General features: G+C 42.5%; 1 protein-coding gene across 2 annotated transcripts in view; it reads left to right on the top strand.

The window, feature by feature from the left end:
• Positions 1-13,084, top strand: part of DHRS12 (dehydrogenase/reductase 12) — a 32,260-nt gene extending 19,176 nt beyond the window's left edge. For both annotated transcript variants that reach the window (XM_075086245.1, XM_075086253.1), the window contains exons 6-10: positions 4,438-4,499; positions 5,247-5,351; positions 5,886-5,976; positions 7,310-7,447; positions 10,056-13,084. In XM_075086245.1, coding sequence (XP_074942346.1) covers positions 4,438-4,499; positions 5,247-5,351; positions 5,886-5,976; positions 7,310-7,447; positions 10,056-10,183 — 524 coding nt within the window. In that variant the 3' untranslated portion in view covers positions 10,184-13,084. The remainder of the gene's footprint in view (positions 1-4,437; positions 4,500-5,246; positions 5,352-5,885; positions 5,977-7,309; positions 7,448-10,055) is intronic.
• The last annotated feature ends 4,049 nt before the right edge of the window (positions 13,085-17,133 follow it).

Here is a 17,133-nt window from a genome sequence, read left to right on the forward strand (position 1 = left end):
AAGAAATTGTGCATCAGTCCCAGGAGCCTCTTTAACTGGAGGAAACATGGCCAGTAAGTACTGTGTCAAACCTCATTACACGGAACAGGGATGCAGCTTGTCCGGTAGGTTTCTCTAGTCAACTCTTCACCTCAGCAGAGTTCAGTGAGGGCAAGGCAAAATCCTGTATGTGTGAGTGATGGACTGGATGCTTACTCACCCTCTTCTGCATTCCTGCTGCTTCTCAGCAAGCTCCCAGATTCAACCTGCAGGAATTCTTCATGGCATAGCAAATACCCCTTTTCAAAGAGAAGTGTTGTATACTGTTTCACTGCAATGTTGGGGTTTTTTTTTCCCTACCTTTACACCAGTGGGAGCCAAGCTTTCAGGACATGCAGAAGATATACCTTCCAAAGGAAAGGTGATGTATTACAGTCTGACCTCTGTCACACAGTCATAAATGCAGGTAGTACAGCCGTATGTCCAGCACTGCTTGTAGGTGTACTCATAGCTCCCTGCCTGCTGGGTCTGAGAGGTGTGTGAGAAAGAGAGGCTGCTGCTCAAGTTTCTGCCGTGTGAGTAATTCGAAGTAGCATGCTCTTTTCCACAGGCACTCAGACTTGTGCAAGAAATGGGCCATAGTCCAGGGGAACTCTTCAGACAGAAACGTCCTGCTCCCAGTTGCCATGTGTCATGGATACACCCGCTGGGGAACAGGCACTGGGAAATGTGGTGGCCTCAAGGCTGAGCATCTCCATTTACAGAGTATCTGCTTGAGACAAGGACACACTTTCTCCAGAATCCCCCAGAAGTAGAGGCAGTTCTTGTTTTCTGGGGAAAAATGGTTGATCTTTTTCTGGCAGAAAAAGAGGAGGGGCAGGATCACCAAGATATCAGATGCTTAATGCCTTCAGTGCAAGGCACATCACTGTTGATCACCTTTCCCTCCACGCACCTTTGTGTTCACTCTTGGTCTTTTAAACAATTAAAAAAAAAAAAAAAAGAAAAATCTGTACAGTTTAAACACAGTGATAATTAAGCATCAATCACATTTGAAATGCTTAACAGTTTTTAACTAAGCTCTGTGTGTGGAGGTTTATCCTTCACAGACACAAATTTTTGTGTCATGAAAATGTACTAGAATGCTGACGTGTTCATTTTGGAAAGGTAGATGTCCAGTACATTGATATTAATAACCAATTATTAGCAAAAGGATATACAATTTGGATGTTGTCTTGATTTCCTTAAGTGGGGGGAGAGGGGAATGTAGTTTTCCCCACCAAATCAGTCTTGGTTTTCCTTGCAAAAAAATTTTTTTTTAACTAAAAATAAGAACATTTTCCTATTTTGATTTTATACTGTTAATGCAATTCATGTTTTTTTAAGGATTGTGGCAGGCGACACATTCATTTGCGGCTTCTCCTTTGACTTAGAAATTCATTTTTATATTACTGCGTGCTGTAATACAGATGTTCTTGGCAAAATATGTGCCATGTGGCATGTGGCTGTGCCAGGCCTCTAGAGTGGCTGTATTTAGCATTGCTCTTATTTGTTTGAATGTACTATCAAACTACGTGCCAGCTTTTATATGAATAAAAATATGGAGGTTTCAACTGACGATGATGTATTCCAAACAACAGTATACCTTATTAATAAGTTATATCTATTCTACTATTATTGTACTAACTTTCTTGGACAGGCTGTTTTGCCTGACAGACCAGCCCATGCAAATAAAAACATACAATATCCAAGTATGTATGTTAAAGTACCAAGGAGTTTGTGTTCAAACACTTAAAATAGGGGCAGTAGTTGGTGAGATATTTAGTAGTGGGAGAAATGAAAGGCTTCAGTCTTAATGCCCGATGCATCTGTGTGTGTTTTGAGATACTAGTGCTTACTGTAGGAAGCTGGGGTCAAAACTGGTCTTTCTGTGCTCTGTCTCAAAGCAAATGAGCAAGTGGTTTTGTGTGGCAAAAAGACGGAATGCTTTGGCTCTGTGGGATTTACTGAATTCCGTATAAACTTGAGGAAGAGAGGAGACGCTGTCTTTGCAGTTAGTTTGTGGTTTTAAGTAAGCACATAAACTTCTGACAAGCTGTAGTTGCCATAAGCAGGATTTTTGGCATTGAATATTTCTCTCATCCAGCTGGAAAACAAAACAAACCCCAGTTGTTAATGAGGCAATGTTAATGCATTCATCTTTGCATCCCTTTAGAATTAATAAACCAACATGAAGCCCTTAAAAGTGTAAATTAATCTGCAGACAGTAAAATCAGACATCCCCATAGCTGGTGCATTGCAGCTCTGCCTTTAGGAAATGCAGCGTATGTAACCAAGACGTGATGTTACTTTGCATTTGAAGAATCCATAGCAAATCAAAATTTAATCCAGGCTCTCAGCTGTACTGAAGTGATTTTATTTTTTTTTAACTTCATGGCAGTCTCCCATGACAATCAGCGGTAGCTCTTGTCCTAATGATGTCATCGTTCAGTCTCCCCGCCACTACCGGGGGAGATGTACAGGCTTTCGTTATTCACTGGCAATTGCTTTTGCTTGCATTTTCTGCTGAGGACAGGCTGCATTTACTCATCTGCTGTGCATTCGCTTTGTTTGATTTGCCAGGGTTTTAAATATATTGTGTGCATATGGATGTCGCTCTGATCCTATAGAGAAAATGAAGACTGCTGTGACTGATAAGGGAAACGAACAGTTTGTTCACCAAGCATGTAACATATTTTATTTTGGTAGCGTATTTATAAACATGCTGTATTTTAACTGGGTGATCTCATTGCCTCTGTGGAAGAGAGGTTATAAAGACACATGCTGAAGTCTTCATGTCTAGTGAAAAACACGGCCTTGGTAGCTCATGGAAAAAAATACGTTTATCGCTAACATAGAGTTGTTGAACTAGAGCCATTTGTGAAGATGCGAGAGGGAAATACTCTTGATGAAAAAACAGTAGACTAAATGGAGCTAGCTTCATCTTGAATAAAACATTTTTTATATAAAATACAGTTTAAAGGGGAAAAACTTCAAAAATATCTCTGAAGAGAGAAAAACAAAAGTCCCTGTGTTGCACTTCAGCGGGTGAAACATCACTAGGTGTGTCTGAATCAAACACACTAGCAGTTGAACAATGTTTTGAATAACAAACTTTGCTGGTCATGGTAACAACTGTAACAGAATATATTTGTGTGGTGTGTACAAACCTATGCTAAACGAACATGATTAAAGTGGGGAAGGATGCAGTTCAGTTTCCCCACGTAATCTTAGCTCAGTCTTGGGCACACAACATTAATATTTTTCCCCCCAAAGGGTTCCTTATCTTCTGTAATTGTCATGGTGGGGATTTAAGAGGTGGTTTTTGTTTGCAACACAAATCAGAAGTGTTGGGGTACTCTGAGTAATTTCACAGTGAGAAGGTAAAAATGGATGAGTCTTAAGTGCATATACAAGAGCCTAAGACTCACAAGCATGAAGCAGTTTCATTCTCTTGTTCATAACCTGGCATAGATACCGCTTGTATCAGGACTAGTGTGGCCAGCAGGACTAGGTGAGTGGTTGTGCCCCTGTACTCGGCACTGGTGAGGCCGCACCTCAAATACTGTGTTCAGTTTTGGGCCTCTCAGGACAAGGACATTGATGTGGTGGAGTGTGTCCAGAGAAGGGCAACGAAGCTGGTGAAGGGTCTGGAGAGCAAGTCTTCTGAGGAGCAGCTGAGGGAACTGGGGTTGTTTAGTCTGGAGAAGAGGAGGCTGAGGGGAGACCTTATTGCTCTCTACAGCTACCTGAGAGGAGGTTGTAGCAAGCTGGGTTTTGGTCTCTTCTCCCAAGTAATAAGCGATAGGATGAGAGGAAATGGCCTCGAGTTGTGCTAGGGCAGGTTCAGGTTGGATATTAGGGAAAATGTCTTCACCAAAATTGTTGTCAAGCACTGGAACAGGCTGCCCAGAGAGGTGCTGGAGTCACCATCCCTGGAGGTGTTTAAAAGATGTGTAAATGTGGTGCTTAGGGACGTGGTTTAGTGATGGACTTGGCAGTGCTAGGTTAACGGTTGGGTTTGATGATCCTAGAGGTCTTTTCCAACCTTAATGATTCTATGATTCTATGTATGTATATACCACACACAGAGTGGAAATACATTCCCTATTTTTTCACTGGCATCACCTCACCCACGAGGAAGAGCCATTTTTCTTTCACAGGCTGGAACGTGGTGATCAGTTTGCTCTATAGGTACAATAAACATAAAAGCATATAAAATAACTGATGTGCCTTTTGAGAAGTATGCATCAATATAGACCACTACAAGTTGAATAGGCATGTTGCAGGTAAAGCAGCAAGAAAATTATTAAATTCAGATGAAGTGTCAGAAATAAAGAGATCTTGTGATATGGGATGGAGAGAGAAGAAAGCTTTTTTAAAAAGAAAAGTTAATGTTGACATCTGTCTGTCTTGTAGGAACCTACATTCTGACAACTGCCCTGCTGCCCCTCCTGGAAAAAGAAGCTGATGCCAGAGTGGTGAGTTTGTGATGCTGTTGAAAAGTGGTGTTTTACTATTCTTATATTCTGGTTTGTGACAGCATTTCTTTGACTGTGCTAGCAGTGCCAGATCAGTTATAATGCTGTAAGCATCTCTAGAATCCTCTTGGATTTTGCCAACAACTTCCTTCTCCAAGGCAAAGCTCCTGCCTGCTACTCTCAACCCTTCATTGGAAAGCAGAGTAAAACCCTTCCTTTGGAAACTCCCCTTTTTACTTTCCCTGGAGCAAGTTATCTTTTGCAGCATGGTGCAAAATACCTATAATAGGAGTATAGGCTTAAAAGAACCTTACAGGTCTTGGTATAAAACTGGGCAGCAGGTACATCTTTAAATAAGATTTCCCAAGTTTTGTACAGTGTTTCTAGTTTTCTAATTAGCTTCTGTAAGTGCTAAACATAAACTACAAATAGTGCTACTCTGCTATTTTCTTTCTCCCAATTACTTTTCAAAAGGAAGAAGCACAAAGTTCCCTGATGGAGTCAACACCACTTTGAATGAAAATCACTTTCTAAAAAATTTTCTGTCTTCCACCTCATCTCCAGGTATGCTCCATACATGAGCACAACCGTAGTGCAAAGAGTATGCAGAGGAATCCTCCTCCTAGGGACTTCAAAATACATCCTGAAGACCACATTACATGCATGAGTGTGATTGTGGGGAGTTCCTGGTTTTGTTTTTCATCCATTCGCTTTTCATTTATTTGTTTTTCATTCATTTGATTACAGATAACTGTCTCTTCAGGGGGCATGCTAGTTCAAAAGTTAAACGTATCTGACTTGCAGTCAGGAAATGGGACATTTGATGGAACTATGGTGTATGCACAAAACAAGGTACAGTCCATAGTTTTGACAACAAAGCCCAGCACTTTTTTGCTAGGTGGCTTATAGCATGTGATTTGCAAAAAGCCTATTGTTCACTGTTGCCTTCCCATTGCATCAAACCCATACAGAGTTATAATCTTCAGGACTACGATGGCATGCACTTACAAGTGCATACTGTCTTGCATGGAGAGCGTGTCTAGACTTCCATTTGATTTGATTTAAGTCTCAATGGGGAAAACTGTCTTTAGCTGACAAATCCTTTCTGCCTGCTTAGTTCTTACCTACAGTCTGCAGCAAGTAGACGTGGTCAGTAAAAGCAGTGTAACCACTTTAAAAGTAAGCTTGTGGCCAGGGTATGGATTGCAATGACCCTGATAGTCTCTGACAAAATTTTCCAATAAATCCAGTCAGGATGAGCAAGGGTATATTTCTGCTATACATAAATGCCCTGGTATTTACAGCATATTTGGTGTAGTTTATCTCCCTGGGAACTAACTTGGTAGACAGGCTATTGAACTTGATGCTCTTTTTGCTCTATCCTAGAGGCAGCAAGTTGTCTTAACAGAACAATGGGCAAAAACTCACAGAAACATCCATTTCTCTGTTATGCATCCTGGCTGGGCAGACACTCCAGGTAACGTCTGCATGACACTGACTATATTTTTATCTTTTCAGGATTAGTCTAAAAGCAAAGAGAAATGAGACTTTCTGGTAGATTTTTTCCAACAGGTGCAGTGATTTCTTGGCTCCAAACTGGCGCTTGAAGTAGTTTTGTACCCACTTGGTAGCTCTGTTCTGCACAGTGCCTGCTATCTCTGTATAGCCAGAGAATAATAATGGGCAAAAAATGGTTCCAGCCCTGCACAAATGCACAGTGGAGCCATAGTGCATTAAGCTAACCTCTTGGTTACATTTGTCACGGGACTGTTAAACACACAGGTAAGAGCTTTTGCCTCTGTGAGTACCAACGTGCAGACGTTGGGAATTTGCAAGGGCGTATAGGAAAATGGAGCACGCACCACTGTGCAAGCCCTGTTCCTCTGCTCTTCCTCTAAACATTTACTGCTGTTGACAAGCAGCGTGTTTGGCCAGACAGCCCTTTGTCTGAGCTGCAGCTGTTCTTCAGTGCCTGTGTCTCAGCAGGAGGGCCAGCATCACTTATCCAGTATGCATGTTGCATTCCACAATATGTTACCAGCCCCTAACACCCAAGCTTGGGATGCGGACTAGCAATCGGATCTCTAGGTCTTTTCTAGGGACGCAGTTTCCCAGATTTGCTTCCCATGACAGAAGCATTTACCCTGTCTATGCTGTGCTCTTTCTAACTAAATATCCTAGTGTTTCTTTTTCTTTAAAATACAGGTATTTTTGCACATCCTTTGTGGATTTCAAACCTAATGAACCATAAAGTAATCTCACCTTAACGTTCAAGAACTCTCCAACCCCAAAAATAAACAGCTGCAGGGATTGGGCCTTCAATCATCACCTGTTGGGCAAAATAAAAAGAAAACAGAGTTTAAACATGAATTATGTCGTTGGTTTAGGTACTGTTCACCATACAGTTTTAAATACAATGCTGCGATTTGTGTCCTAAAACCGGTGAGAAAATATGACATAAAAATCCTGGTAGGTTTGGCATTTCTGTGTCCCCCATGTCTTACTTGTTTGTAGTTTAGAATGGAATTGGCTCAGGAACCTCTCACTGATCCTGTTCTCAGCTCTTACTGGTGTTGTCCCTGTAATTTGACCCAAACAAACAACTGGTGGATCGTCTGGCAGTTAAGCACTATTCCACCACAAGTCATTGTACTCCTAGCTATGGGGAAGTACTCGTTCTTTCATGAACTCTGAGATGGCTTGTCTTCTTCCTACACTCACAATGGAAATTTTAAGCGGCTCTTTTTTTATATATATATATAAAAAAATCCTTGCAGGGCAGACCACCATTCCATTGTTATTTTTTCTAGCTGTGAGGTCGTCAATGCCAGATTTCTATCAGAAGATGAAGAATACTCTGCGCACAGAGGCCCAGGGAGCTGATACTGTCGTCTGGTTGGCAGTATCATCTGAAGCAACAAAGCTACCCAGTGGCTTGTTCTTCCAAGGTAAGGTGGCACTGTCTTCCATTGTGTAACAGTGGAAATCCCTAAGCTGCCTGAACTGTAGGATCCCCGTCTGGCCTGGAAGGGAATGAAGGCTCGACCAGGCAACTGTTTAAAGGATAAAGTATTTATCAAAATCCTTCCAAGACTAAAGGTTCAAGTGAGCATTGTGCAACCAGAGAACAACTATGTTAGTGTGTTTGTGCTCTTGTCCTCTCAAGTAGCTGACAGAGACTTCAGACCATTTATTTAGGGAGGGTTGGGGTTTTTTAAATGAAGATGGCTGTATGCAGGACTGTGCCAAGGGAAGGTGAATCACAGCAGTCAAACAGCATCTTTTATGATGCTGGGAAACTAGTATCCTTCTCACAGAGCACTAGGTGTTGGCTTTGCTTTGACAGGCTCTTCTTCCTACTGATCCATGCTAGTTAATACTGCCAGCTCCCCCTTTCTCTAACAGTGGGCAGAGATCTGAGCAGTGGCATTTTTGGCACTGTAAGCATAGGGAATGGAAAAATAGAGCAGAGCCTTCCTTTTCTGCCAGGCAAATAACAGGCATCTTGGTAGGAGCAGCTGGAAGTATAGATGTCTTAATGGTGATGCAGGTCAGTCCAGCAGGAGTAAGGAAAAGCTCAGGGTAATTGCTTACAGGAGCCCAGTACTTCTGCTGGATGTGGCATTCAATCCCAATCCACTGAATTTCTGGCACAGCATGCAGGAAGTTCAGACTCTTTCAGAGTTGCATTGACTTTGTCCCTTCTGTCCCCTCCCAGACAGTCACACAGGGTTGGTTAACACATAGTTAACTAGACTTTTTTTGTCCATCATGTGGTGAATGCAGAAACCCTACATCCCAGCAGGTCAGTCTTCTTTGTGGAATCAGGCGTCTTTTTTGTACTGTCACCTTCTTCTGGTCCTAAGGCTTCTGCTCAGTTGTTCTTAGTACAGATCATAATTCCACCAGGCTGTTGCCTTTGGCCTTTGTCTATCCCCAGCTTTAGTAAACAGGGAACACACCTTGGCTCTTTAGCTGTAGATAATTACTTTAGAGAGCTTTGGTCTTGGCATGACTGCTTTTAAGGACTGCAAAAGAAGTCCTGTGTCTGTGTCCCATGCTTATCAAATAGTGATGAAGTCAGTTATTTCTCTCTCCTACTGCCCTTTGGAAGCCACAGCCTAGTATGGGCCCTCTTCGGGCCCTTTCAGTAAAAGGCTTTGTGTGCAGGAGTGCTTTATCACAAACCCTGCTCTTCTGGTCCTAGACGGCCATTTCCTGAATCAGTCACACCTTCCCTCCATTTCCTCTGTTCCCTTTTATTCTGTTCCCTTTGAGTGCAAACCAAAGCCAGCAAATTATTTTTGTTCCTTAGGAAAAAAAATGGGAAGTGAGAACATGGCTCATACAACCAGAATTCTCTGCATCTGCCAAAATAAATAAAAAAATGTTTGACAGAGTCCTGCTTTCCAAAGACTAGAAGCATCTTCTCCATGATGATGAGCTTGGCTTTCACACATAGTTCCCAAACGTTAGCACAGGCTCCTAGAGGCGCTACAGTTAGGTAGGAAGCAGTTCATATTCAGTGATGGAGAAGGGAATGTTTCTCTGCATGTTTCTCTCTCCACAGTTTTCCGTAAGTGGAGGTTCTTGGTGTGTGCAGCCAGTTACAACATTTGCTCTGAAGAGAGCAAACATCTTTGCTCCCCTGAGAAGCCTGATGGCAGCCTGCTAGGTTTTCAGAGAAATCTGCTGCCCAGTGTTGCAACAGCTTGTTCTTTTAGTCTCAGCTGGCTACTGCAGAAGTTGGACTTAGTAAAATAGACTAACAGTGCTGCACCAGCCCTCTGACGGTTGCCTCATAGGCATCTGAGAACACTCATAAGGTTCCCAGGCTCTAGATACCATGTTTTTGGAGAGAAAAATCCCGTAGAATGGATGGTGACATAGCTGCATTTACACAGAGTGCATGAGGAGGATGGGATTTGGAAAACCAATCAAAGCACCAAATTGAGGAAATTTGGTCAGACATCTTTATGTTGGATACACATTATTTATGGTGACTGAGCAATTAGGATAAATTCTTTAGCAATTAGAATGTAACCATTTAGTTTTAAGGATGAAAGTAAGCATTTTAAGATATAATCCAAACTACAAAGTCCCAGCTGGGGAATTAGTGTAGCACTAGAAACATTATCCAGGAGACAAGGAAAAACCCCGTCTCATGCTGAAAAAGCAATCTCTGCCTGCAGCAACAATCTCAAGTTATTGGTCTTTGTCTACAGGGGTTACGCTAATGACAGGGAGCAGGCATAAACCCCCCAGTAAGGCCTTCCTTTATCTGTCCTCCCCCCTAGCTGCAAGTGAGGTCTTGCTCCCCAGTGTAAGTCATATCGTCCTAAAGGACAATCACTTTAGTTTCAGAATACAAGTGTAATTTCTGGTTGGAAGATATGCTTAACTAGCATTGTTTACAGATACCTAGAAGGTAAGTTTCCCGGCTTTAAGACCATGAGGTGTGTTTGGGCAGTATAGAACCTAGCAGAAAAATCTCCTGTGTGCTAGAAGAGGCACTTAAATGTACCCATAAGGATTTTTTTATTTTGTGTCTTCCAGACAGGCAATCAGTCCCTACACACTTACCCCTTGCAAGCACCCACAGTCCACCGGAGGAGGAGGAGAAGCTAATGGAGGTGCTGGAAGAGCTCTCCCAGAAGTTTAAATCCACTTCTCCAGGAACTTAGTGTCACTGCTGACACAGCGTAACCACAAAGCTTCTAATTACTCAGTAACAGTACCATATTTCTCCTGCTGTTGAGGGGAAGTAGGATGCCATAGGCCTGTTAAAAATTAATTGTGTTCAGGTGTTCTCATCATGGGGGAGAGTGATGTCTGTGACTTCCTTTTTCTGCTGCCGAGAGTCTCTCCCATTGTGAATGTGCACCTACTGTCTCAAGACACAGTAACGTTGTGTTCTTTGAATTGGAAGAAAAATCTTGAGGCATTAAAATAAAACCCAAGGCTTTATGATATTACCCAAAAATCATTTAAAACACTCAGCATGGAGAAATGCAGAGGAATGTACCTTCAGTAGCCCTCAGGAAAGACTTCCAGAAAGAAGTAGTAAATGTTTTAAACAATGTTTAACTACTGTATTTGACAGGTTGGTGGCTTCTTTCACTTTGTGAGGGTGACTGGGCTCAAACCTATAAACGGGAATGCAGGAACTCTCTCTTGCATCACCTGCTTAGTTTAAATGGAAGGATTCCTCACAGCCTTCAGTGTCCATAAATCAATGCTGGTATGCAGAAGTGATCTGCTTCCTTGTGTTTAAACAGCAAGAATTTAGGAACACTGCCAAATGCCTTCCACATCACTTTATGGAGTCAGGGCTGAATATTATCCCATTTATATCAAGACACCATGAAGTAGAAGGCTTCAACACATACCATACCCAGACATGGTCGGATCCAGCGGAGAAATGGCTGCATGACTCTAGGCATGAAAAGAAATAATATGCTAATCCATACATGCTTGCCATTTCTGTGAAAGATCAAAGCGAATTGCTTTATCATTATGAATGGATTAAGAGGGGGAAGGGAACACTGGGGGGGCACAGGTTTTAGAGAAGTCCACCCCCTTACAAGAGGGTTGTATTTTGCCTGGAACTGTTTATTTCCAGCCACAGAAGATGGGATTCGTCTTACCTGACCTGTGGGTGTTTGAATTACTCATTGGGATTCTCGCTGTAAATCAGAGAAAACAGGCTTTTTCACAGTGATTTACTGGATCTAGTTTAAGAAACTAACCCTACATTCCTACATCTTTTTACTGATGGTGAAGACAACCAGCTCAGACTAAGGCATTCAGGTGGGATTCATTTTGTCTTACATTTTTCAGATTTACTGCAAAGCTAAGACTATTAATAATGATAGTGGTAACACATTTTCTCCTGAACCGAGTGTGTTTGATAGCAAACTGCACTCTGAACCCAACAAAGTTGCACTACTGTTTAACACTTGGCTGTAGACCAGCGTGGTAGGACAAAAGACCGAGACACAACTATAACACAGGCGTTCTTGAGCTCTCTGCAGTGACTGCTAGGTAAAGGCCATGCTGATGGGCAGAGAACTCGTTATGCCTGCTTTACATAAATTAGTTTCCTACTGGCTGATGGCATTTACTCATTATTCAGCGACATCCTATTAAGTATCAATTTAGAAAAAAAAGTCTCTTTTCAGCCTATTGTCAGTCTCCTTGGAAATAAAGGCTTTCCTGTCAGAGAGGCCCTGAAATAAGTTTTCTCATGATGAGCAGGGCTGAGATGCCAGGCTGCCACAGCTCTTCCTGAAGAGGCTAGATCAGCATTCAAGCTATTGCTTCATTTTAGAAACTTAACTCCTTCATGCGCTACAGTGAAAGAAACCAGCAACAAGGCTTGTAGAGATGTTTATTTCCTAGAAGTCTGGTATTAACGTTTTACATGGTTCAAACTCTTAAATGCAGTTACTGAAAATAAGAGCGTGGCTAAAAGCATATATAGTAACTGTATCTCTCTAGCCGGTAGCTGCAAAACTAAGACTTTTGCATAGTTGAGTATTTAAGTCAAGTTGCTTCTCAGCTCTGCAGTACAGAAGAAAAGTTTAATGACAGGTATTCAAATAGTTCATAAAAATAAATAAATATACATATAAAACCCATATAATTTAGTCCACGTTCTGTACTGATGTATTTGAATATCTTGTATTTTTCTTTTTAGTCACAGCTTAAAAATGAAGCCAAAGGATGAAAACTGCTTTAATCAAAGTTTGGTCACAGTGTAAAAGAGCCAGATACTAAGGTTTAATAGCACCTGTGACTGAAAAAAGAAAACACAGGACAGCGATGAGAAACAAAATCCAAAGTCTCCCACGCTTTCGTGTTATGGTCCCAATGATGCTTTATTTCAGCCCTTTTCCACAGGTGCAAACACAGCGTACGGCTGTAAAGCCAGCGAGATGTTTTGTGTTAATGCAACCCAGAATGACTCGTACCTGCAAGTAGGAAGATACATTTAGTATCACCTATAAATTTTTTAGGGGCAAGAGAAAAACAGCATCCAGTGACAGGTTAGCAGAAATACAAGGTGGCACAAATCCTTGCTAAGCAGTGCACACTGAGGACCTCAGTGCACCCCTGATTTACAGGAGCCAAACGACAAGCATAGCAGCTGGTCTTCCTGCCCTTCCCTTTCCACGCTCAGCCCAACACTTGTATCAGCTTTCAGGCTAGCATGACTCTGACAACAGTTGTTTTCAACATTCTGAAAGCTTTCACATTTTTCTTCGTTTCGTGACATCACCTAGTTGGAAGGTTTTTTTCTCTTGGGGGTTTTGCACAAAGGAATGCAGCACCACAGACTGCATGTAGAGTCATGCCCTAATGGACAGACTCGGGCCATCAGCGGTGCAGCGGGACTGGGGCCACTGAAACTCTTCTCTGGCTTGGGTGAAAATTTTAGGAGGTCAATGTAACAGGCATCAGATGATTTTCAAACTGTATTTTCTCTTTTCAGAAGTTTCATTTCTGGGCCACATTTATTCTTTAAAAAAAAAACAACCCCAAACAAACAAAAAACTTGTGGTTGATTAAAGGTATAAACAATTCTTTGTTGTCTGCCTTTGAATAGCAGGGCATTCCCCTACATATGGCACTATTTTGAAGTAAACTGCCAATATCAACCATTTGCATTTGCACCAACACACCTGCCAGTTTTCGTGCTGTCCAAACTCTCCACGCTTGCTGTTCCACTCACTGGGAACAAGACGCAAGCAGGGACACCCCTTCCTGTTAAACAAGACTCAGGTGGGATGTTGAACGTGCCCTGCCTGGGCTCAGAGAGAGCTGTTTTACTCTACACTTGAATGTAAACAGACTTAAGTCAGCGCTGAAACACTCAGTGTAAACAATTTAGTTGGTGGGGGACAGGCCTGGGCCAGACATTTCAATTACTAATTGTATTTTTTTAATAACAACATATTTTAAAGCCATAGCAGTAGAAGCAGTACTAGTTTTCATTAGTCAATGTTTAACTCAGCGAGTGGAGAGCGAATACGGAGTTTTTCTTTCAGAGAACAACCTGGTAGTCATTGACTCCAGGGCAGATAAACCAGTTTAATCCATAAGTTCCGCACCCTTCTTCCATTCCCTGTGTGTGCTGTGCTCTCACTCTCCCTGCAAAAATAAAGCTCCCCTTCTCATGACACCAGATCCTACTTATCTAAAATTAGTGCTGGTTATCATCCACCCCCGATTTTTCTAACTGTTACCACTCTGACTGGCAGCAGGAAGCTTCAGAGCTCTCCTGGCTCAGCTCAGAGTATTTCCCCGTTTGTCCACCAGGCTTACATCTCTTGCTTTGGTGGGAGAGGTAGTTCTGGGTGCATTTGGGCAGAGCCAGTGACTGATTACAGGAGATGATTTTGAAATGCAAATAGGATGACTCGAAAACCCTGTTTTCCTCCAGCTGTCCCAACAGCGCTGATCTAGACAACGAGTGAGAGAAGGCATTGAGAAGGCAAGGACGCTGATGGGGAGCGAGCGTAACAAAAACACTTCTGGGGCTAAAAGTGTCCAAATGCAAGAACTTCAACATGTGAAGTAGGTCAGTGTATATGCTCCTGTCTTTAGAGGGAGCCATCAGATAAACGTAAGGAGACATGAGATATTTTTGTGAAGGAAACTTGTTCTCTCTCAGAGTAGAACCTACTGCACAGCCTTACAAAAAGACGCAGTGCCAGCCTGGCCAAAGGCCTTTAGCAGGCCACGTTTTCAGCCTACCATGCTGTGCCAGCAGTGGCAGTGGTACTTCACAAACAAAAGTGTTGCTAGAACAGAGGAAAAGGGGTAAACACACCGGTGCAAACTTCAGGCAGCTGCCAGAAAATCCCTTTATTCTAAAGACAACAAAGCCCACAAGATAGTGGTCAGTAGGGTGAACATAACTTACCAAGCAGAGAGTCAGAAGCAATGCTCAGCCTTTGGAAAACTAAGCCACACCTGAAACTAGTGGTAATGACAAAGATGAATCAAGTTCATGTCCACATTTTTTTTTCTGAAACTTTCTTGATTACTTGGTGGTGGCAATCCCACAGAATTTTCCGGGGACAGGACAAAGTAGAGGTGTTAATGATGGGTCTTCCACATCTGAGGGAAGCCCACAGCTGTTATGTTTGTATTTTGTTGATGTCTGCGAAGGTGTTGAATTCAGTGAACAGGGATGAAAAGAATTGTGTAAAGAAGCCTGGAGAGTACAAAGGTGATAAAACATTTAATAAATTCAGATTGTTTAATATATAGGGAACAAGTAACTGGAGAGAGGCAAACCCTGTCTCTTCAGAAGGCCTTACACCTTTTGGCACCATCTCAGCAGTGATGTGTGTCTTCCCCGTCATTTAAATATCAAAGTGTTTCTGCCTTTAATGCATTTCTCACAGCACTACTTGAGGTAGATAAATACTGTTGGGCAATTAAACCAAAGAACAAGAAATTAAAGTCAGATCTTCATAGACTCAGTCTACCACCCCACCACTAGAACAACCCTATACGCCTCATGGTTTCTGGATCCTGCCCAGGGCTGCTGGTCAGCTTACAGTGCTGGGGCATGGGATGGTTCAGCTTTGTACAGTTCTGATGAATATTCATTTCTACACTACTGGCTTTTTTTGTATGCTGATAACATTCTCTCTTGGCTCCCCTCCTCTGCAAAGACTTTGCCAGTAGACTGAGCTCTCTTGTTTTCATTTTGTTTTCAGTTTGATGTCCCCACATGGCACCAATTTCAATGCCATTGAACTCAACCTCTTTCTGTTCTTAGCAGCACAATGTTGTCCTGCAGCAACCAAAGTTTCAGAGATGGCCAAAGACTGGTCACAAGGGAAAATCCCCCAAACTGGGAAAATTCAATGGAAAGTCACATGTGACCACACAGAGTTAATCTCAAACTTAAATTCTAGAACTTCAGGTTATTGTCAAACTAGGGACCACTTCTTTTTTCTGATGAGCAAAGGTTTCCTGCCAAATTTCACATGCAATTTTTGAAGAGAAAAATCTGTTTCTTCCTCAATATTACCCAAGAGGTCAACACTGAAGGGCCTTAGCACAATAATCCATCCTGGCAAAAGGATCAAGATTGTTGTTACTGTTGCATAGTATCATCACATATAGAAACAAAGTCTTCTAATTGAAAACATCCCATGTGTTCAATGTGGTCTCCCAGAAAGAACATGGCCCTGTAAAACCACACATTGTAGACCTATTTCCTATGTGCTACAAAACAGAATTTTAGTAGTTCTTACCCAAATCCTATTGTAAGCAGCAAAGACAGTCAGAAGGAGCATTTGCTAATTTGTTAGTATTTTAGATTTAAAGGAGACACCTCTTTTTTATTTTTTATTTTCTAACCAATGCTGTAGATGCAGACATTAAGTGGCCTTTGAATCACAGAATGGTTGAGGTGGCAGGGACCTTGGGAGGTCACCTGGTCCAACCTCCTGCTCAAGCCAGGTCATCAGGAGACAGTTGCTGAGAATCACGTCCAGATGAATGTTGAATACATCCAAGCAGGGAGACTCCACAGAGGCTCTGCACAACCTGTGCCAGTGCTTGGTCACCCTCACGGTGAAGAAGTGATTCCTGATGGTCAGATGGAACCTCCTGTGTTTCAGTTTGGGCCCACTGCCTTGTCCTCTGCCACTGGGCACCACCGTAAAGAGCCTGCCTCTGTCCTCTTTGCATATTCCCCTCAGGTATTTATACACATCGATGAGATACCCCCTGAGCCTTCTCTTCTCTAGGCTGAACAGCCCTGGCTCTCTCAGCCTTCCCTCATAAGAGAGGTGCTCCAGTACCTTTATCATCTAGTGACCCTTTGCTGGACTCTATCCAGTACCTGCATCTCTCTCATGTACTGCAGACACCAGAACTGGACATGGGGAAAAAAGTTGCATATTCCTCTCTAACAGTGATTTCCTCAGCAGGCATAAAAAGCAAATGTTTTTTTTCCCCCCTACACCTTTTTTGGATCATGCACAATCCTTTTTGTGCATCCAGCCATCTACCTTCTTATCAGCAACCAACCCCATGCAGAGGGAGCACAACCCTCCAAAAGGAGGAAAACCCCGTAGACACTCATGCTGCCCTCGCAGCAAAGCAGTTACCACTTTTGATATGTTAAGAGTCAATGTGCTGGCACTCACGTGATGGCCTCAAGTTCAAGAGGACGAGGTGGGGAGGTCGCTCGGTCTTCACTGTAAAGAGCAGCTGTAGACAAGAGTGCCAACAGCTGAGCATGCTAATGTCACCATTCAGGATTAATTCTCTGGCTGACTTCTGGCCCTGTGCACTACCCTGTTTCAACCACGTCTAACCATGATGTTAGTCTCCTGTAGACAGAAGGACCATCAGTGCTATCATTGCAAGCAGTTGCCCACATACTTTTCCCTTTACTTAAGTATTTTCAACTTGAAAAAAACTGAAGTTTGGGGCTCAGGTTGATCTTCTTTCAGCCACCTGAAACACAAGTGGCTCAAGTCAGCGGCTCAGGTACTGTGTATCCGACCAGTGCCTGCCCCATCACCTGCCTAAGCACTACAGACACTGTTCATTTTAAAACCACGAATGGCAGGTAGATGCTCTGAAGAACCCTGCTTCTTCC

Source organism: Phalacrocorax aristotelis, chromosome 1 (genome assembly GCF_949628215.1).
Source record: "Phalacrocorax aristotelis chromosome 1, bGulAri2.1, whole genome shotgun sequence".
NCBI classification, from domain to species: Eukaryota; Metazoa; Chordata; class Aves; order Suliformes; family Phalacrocoracidae; genus Phalacrocorax; species Phalacrocorax aristotelis.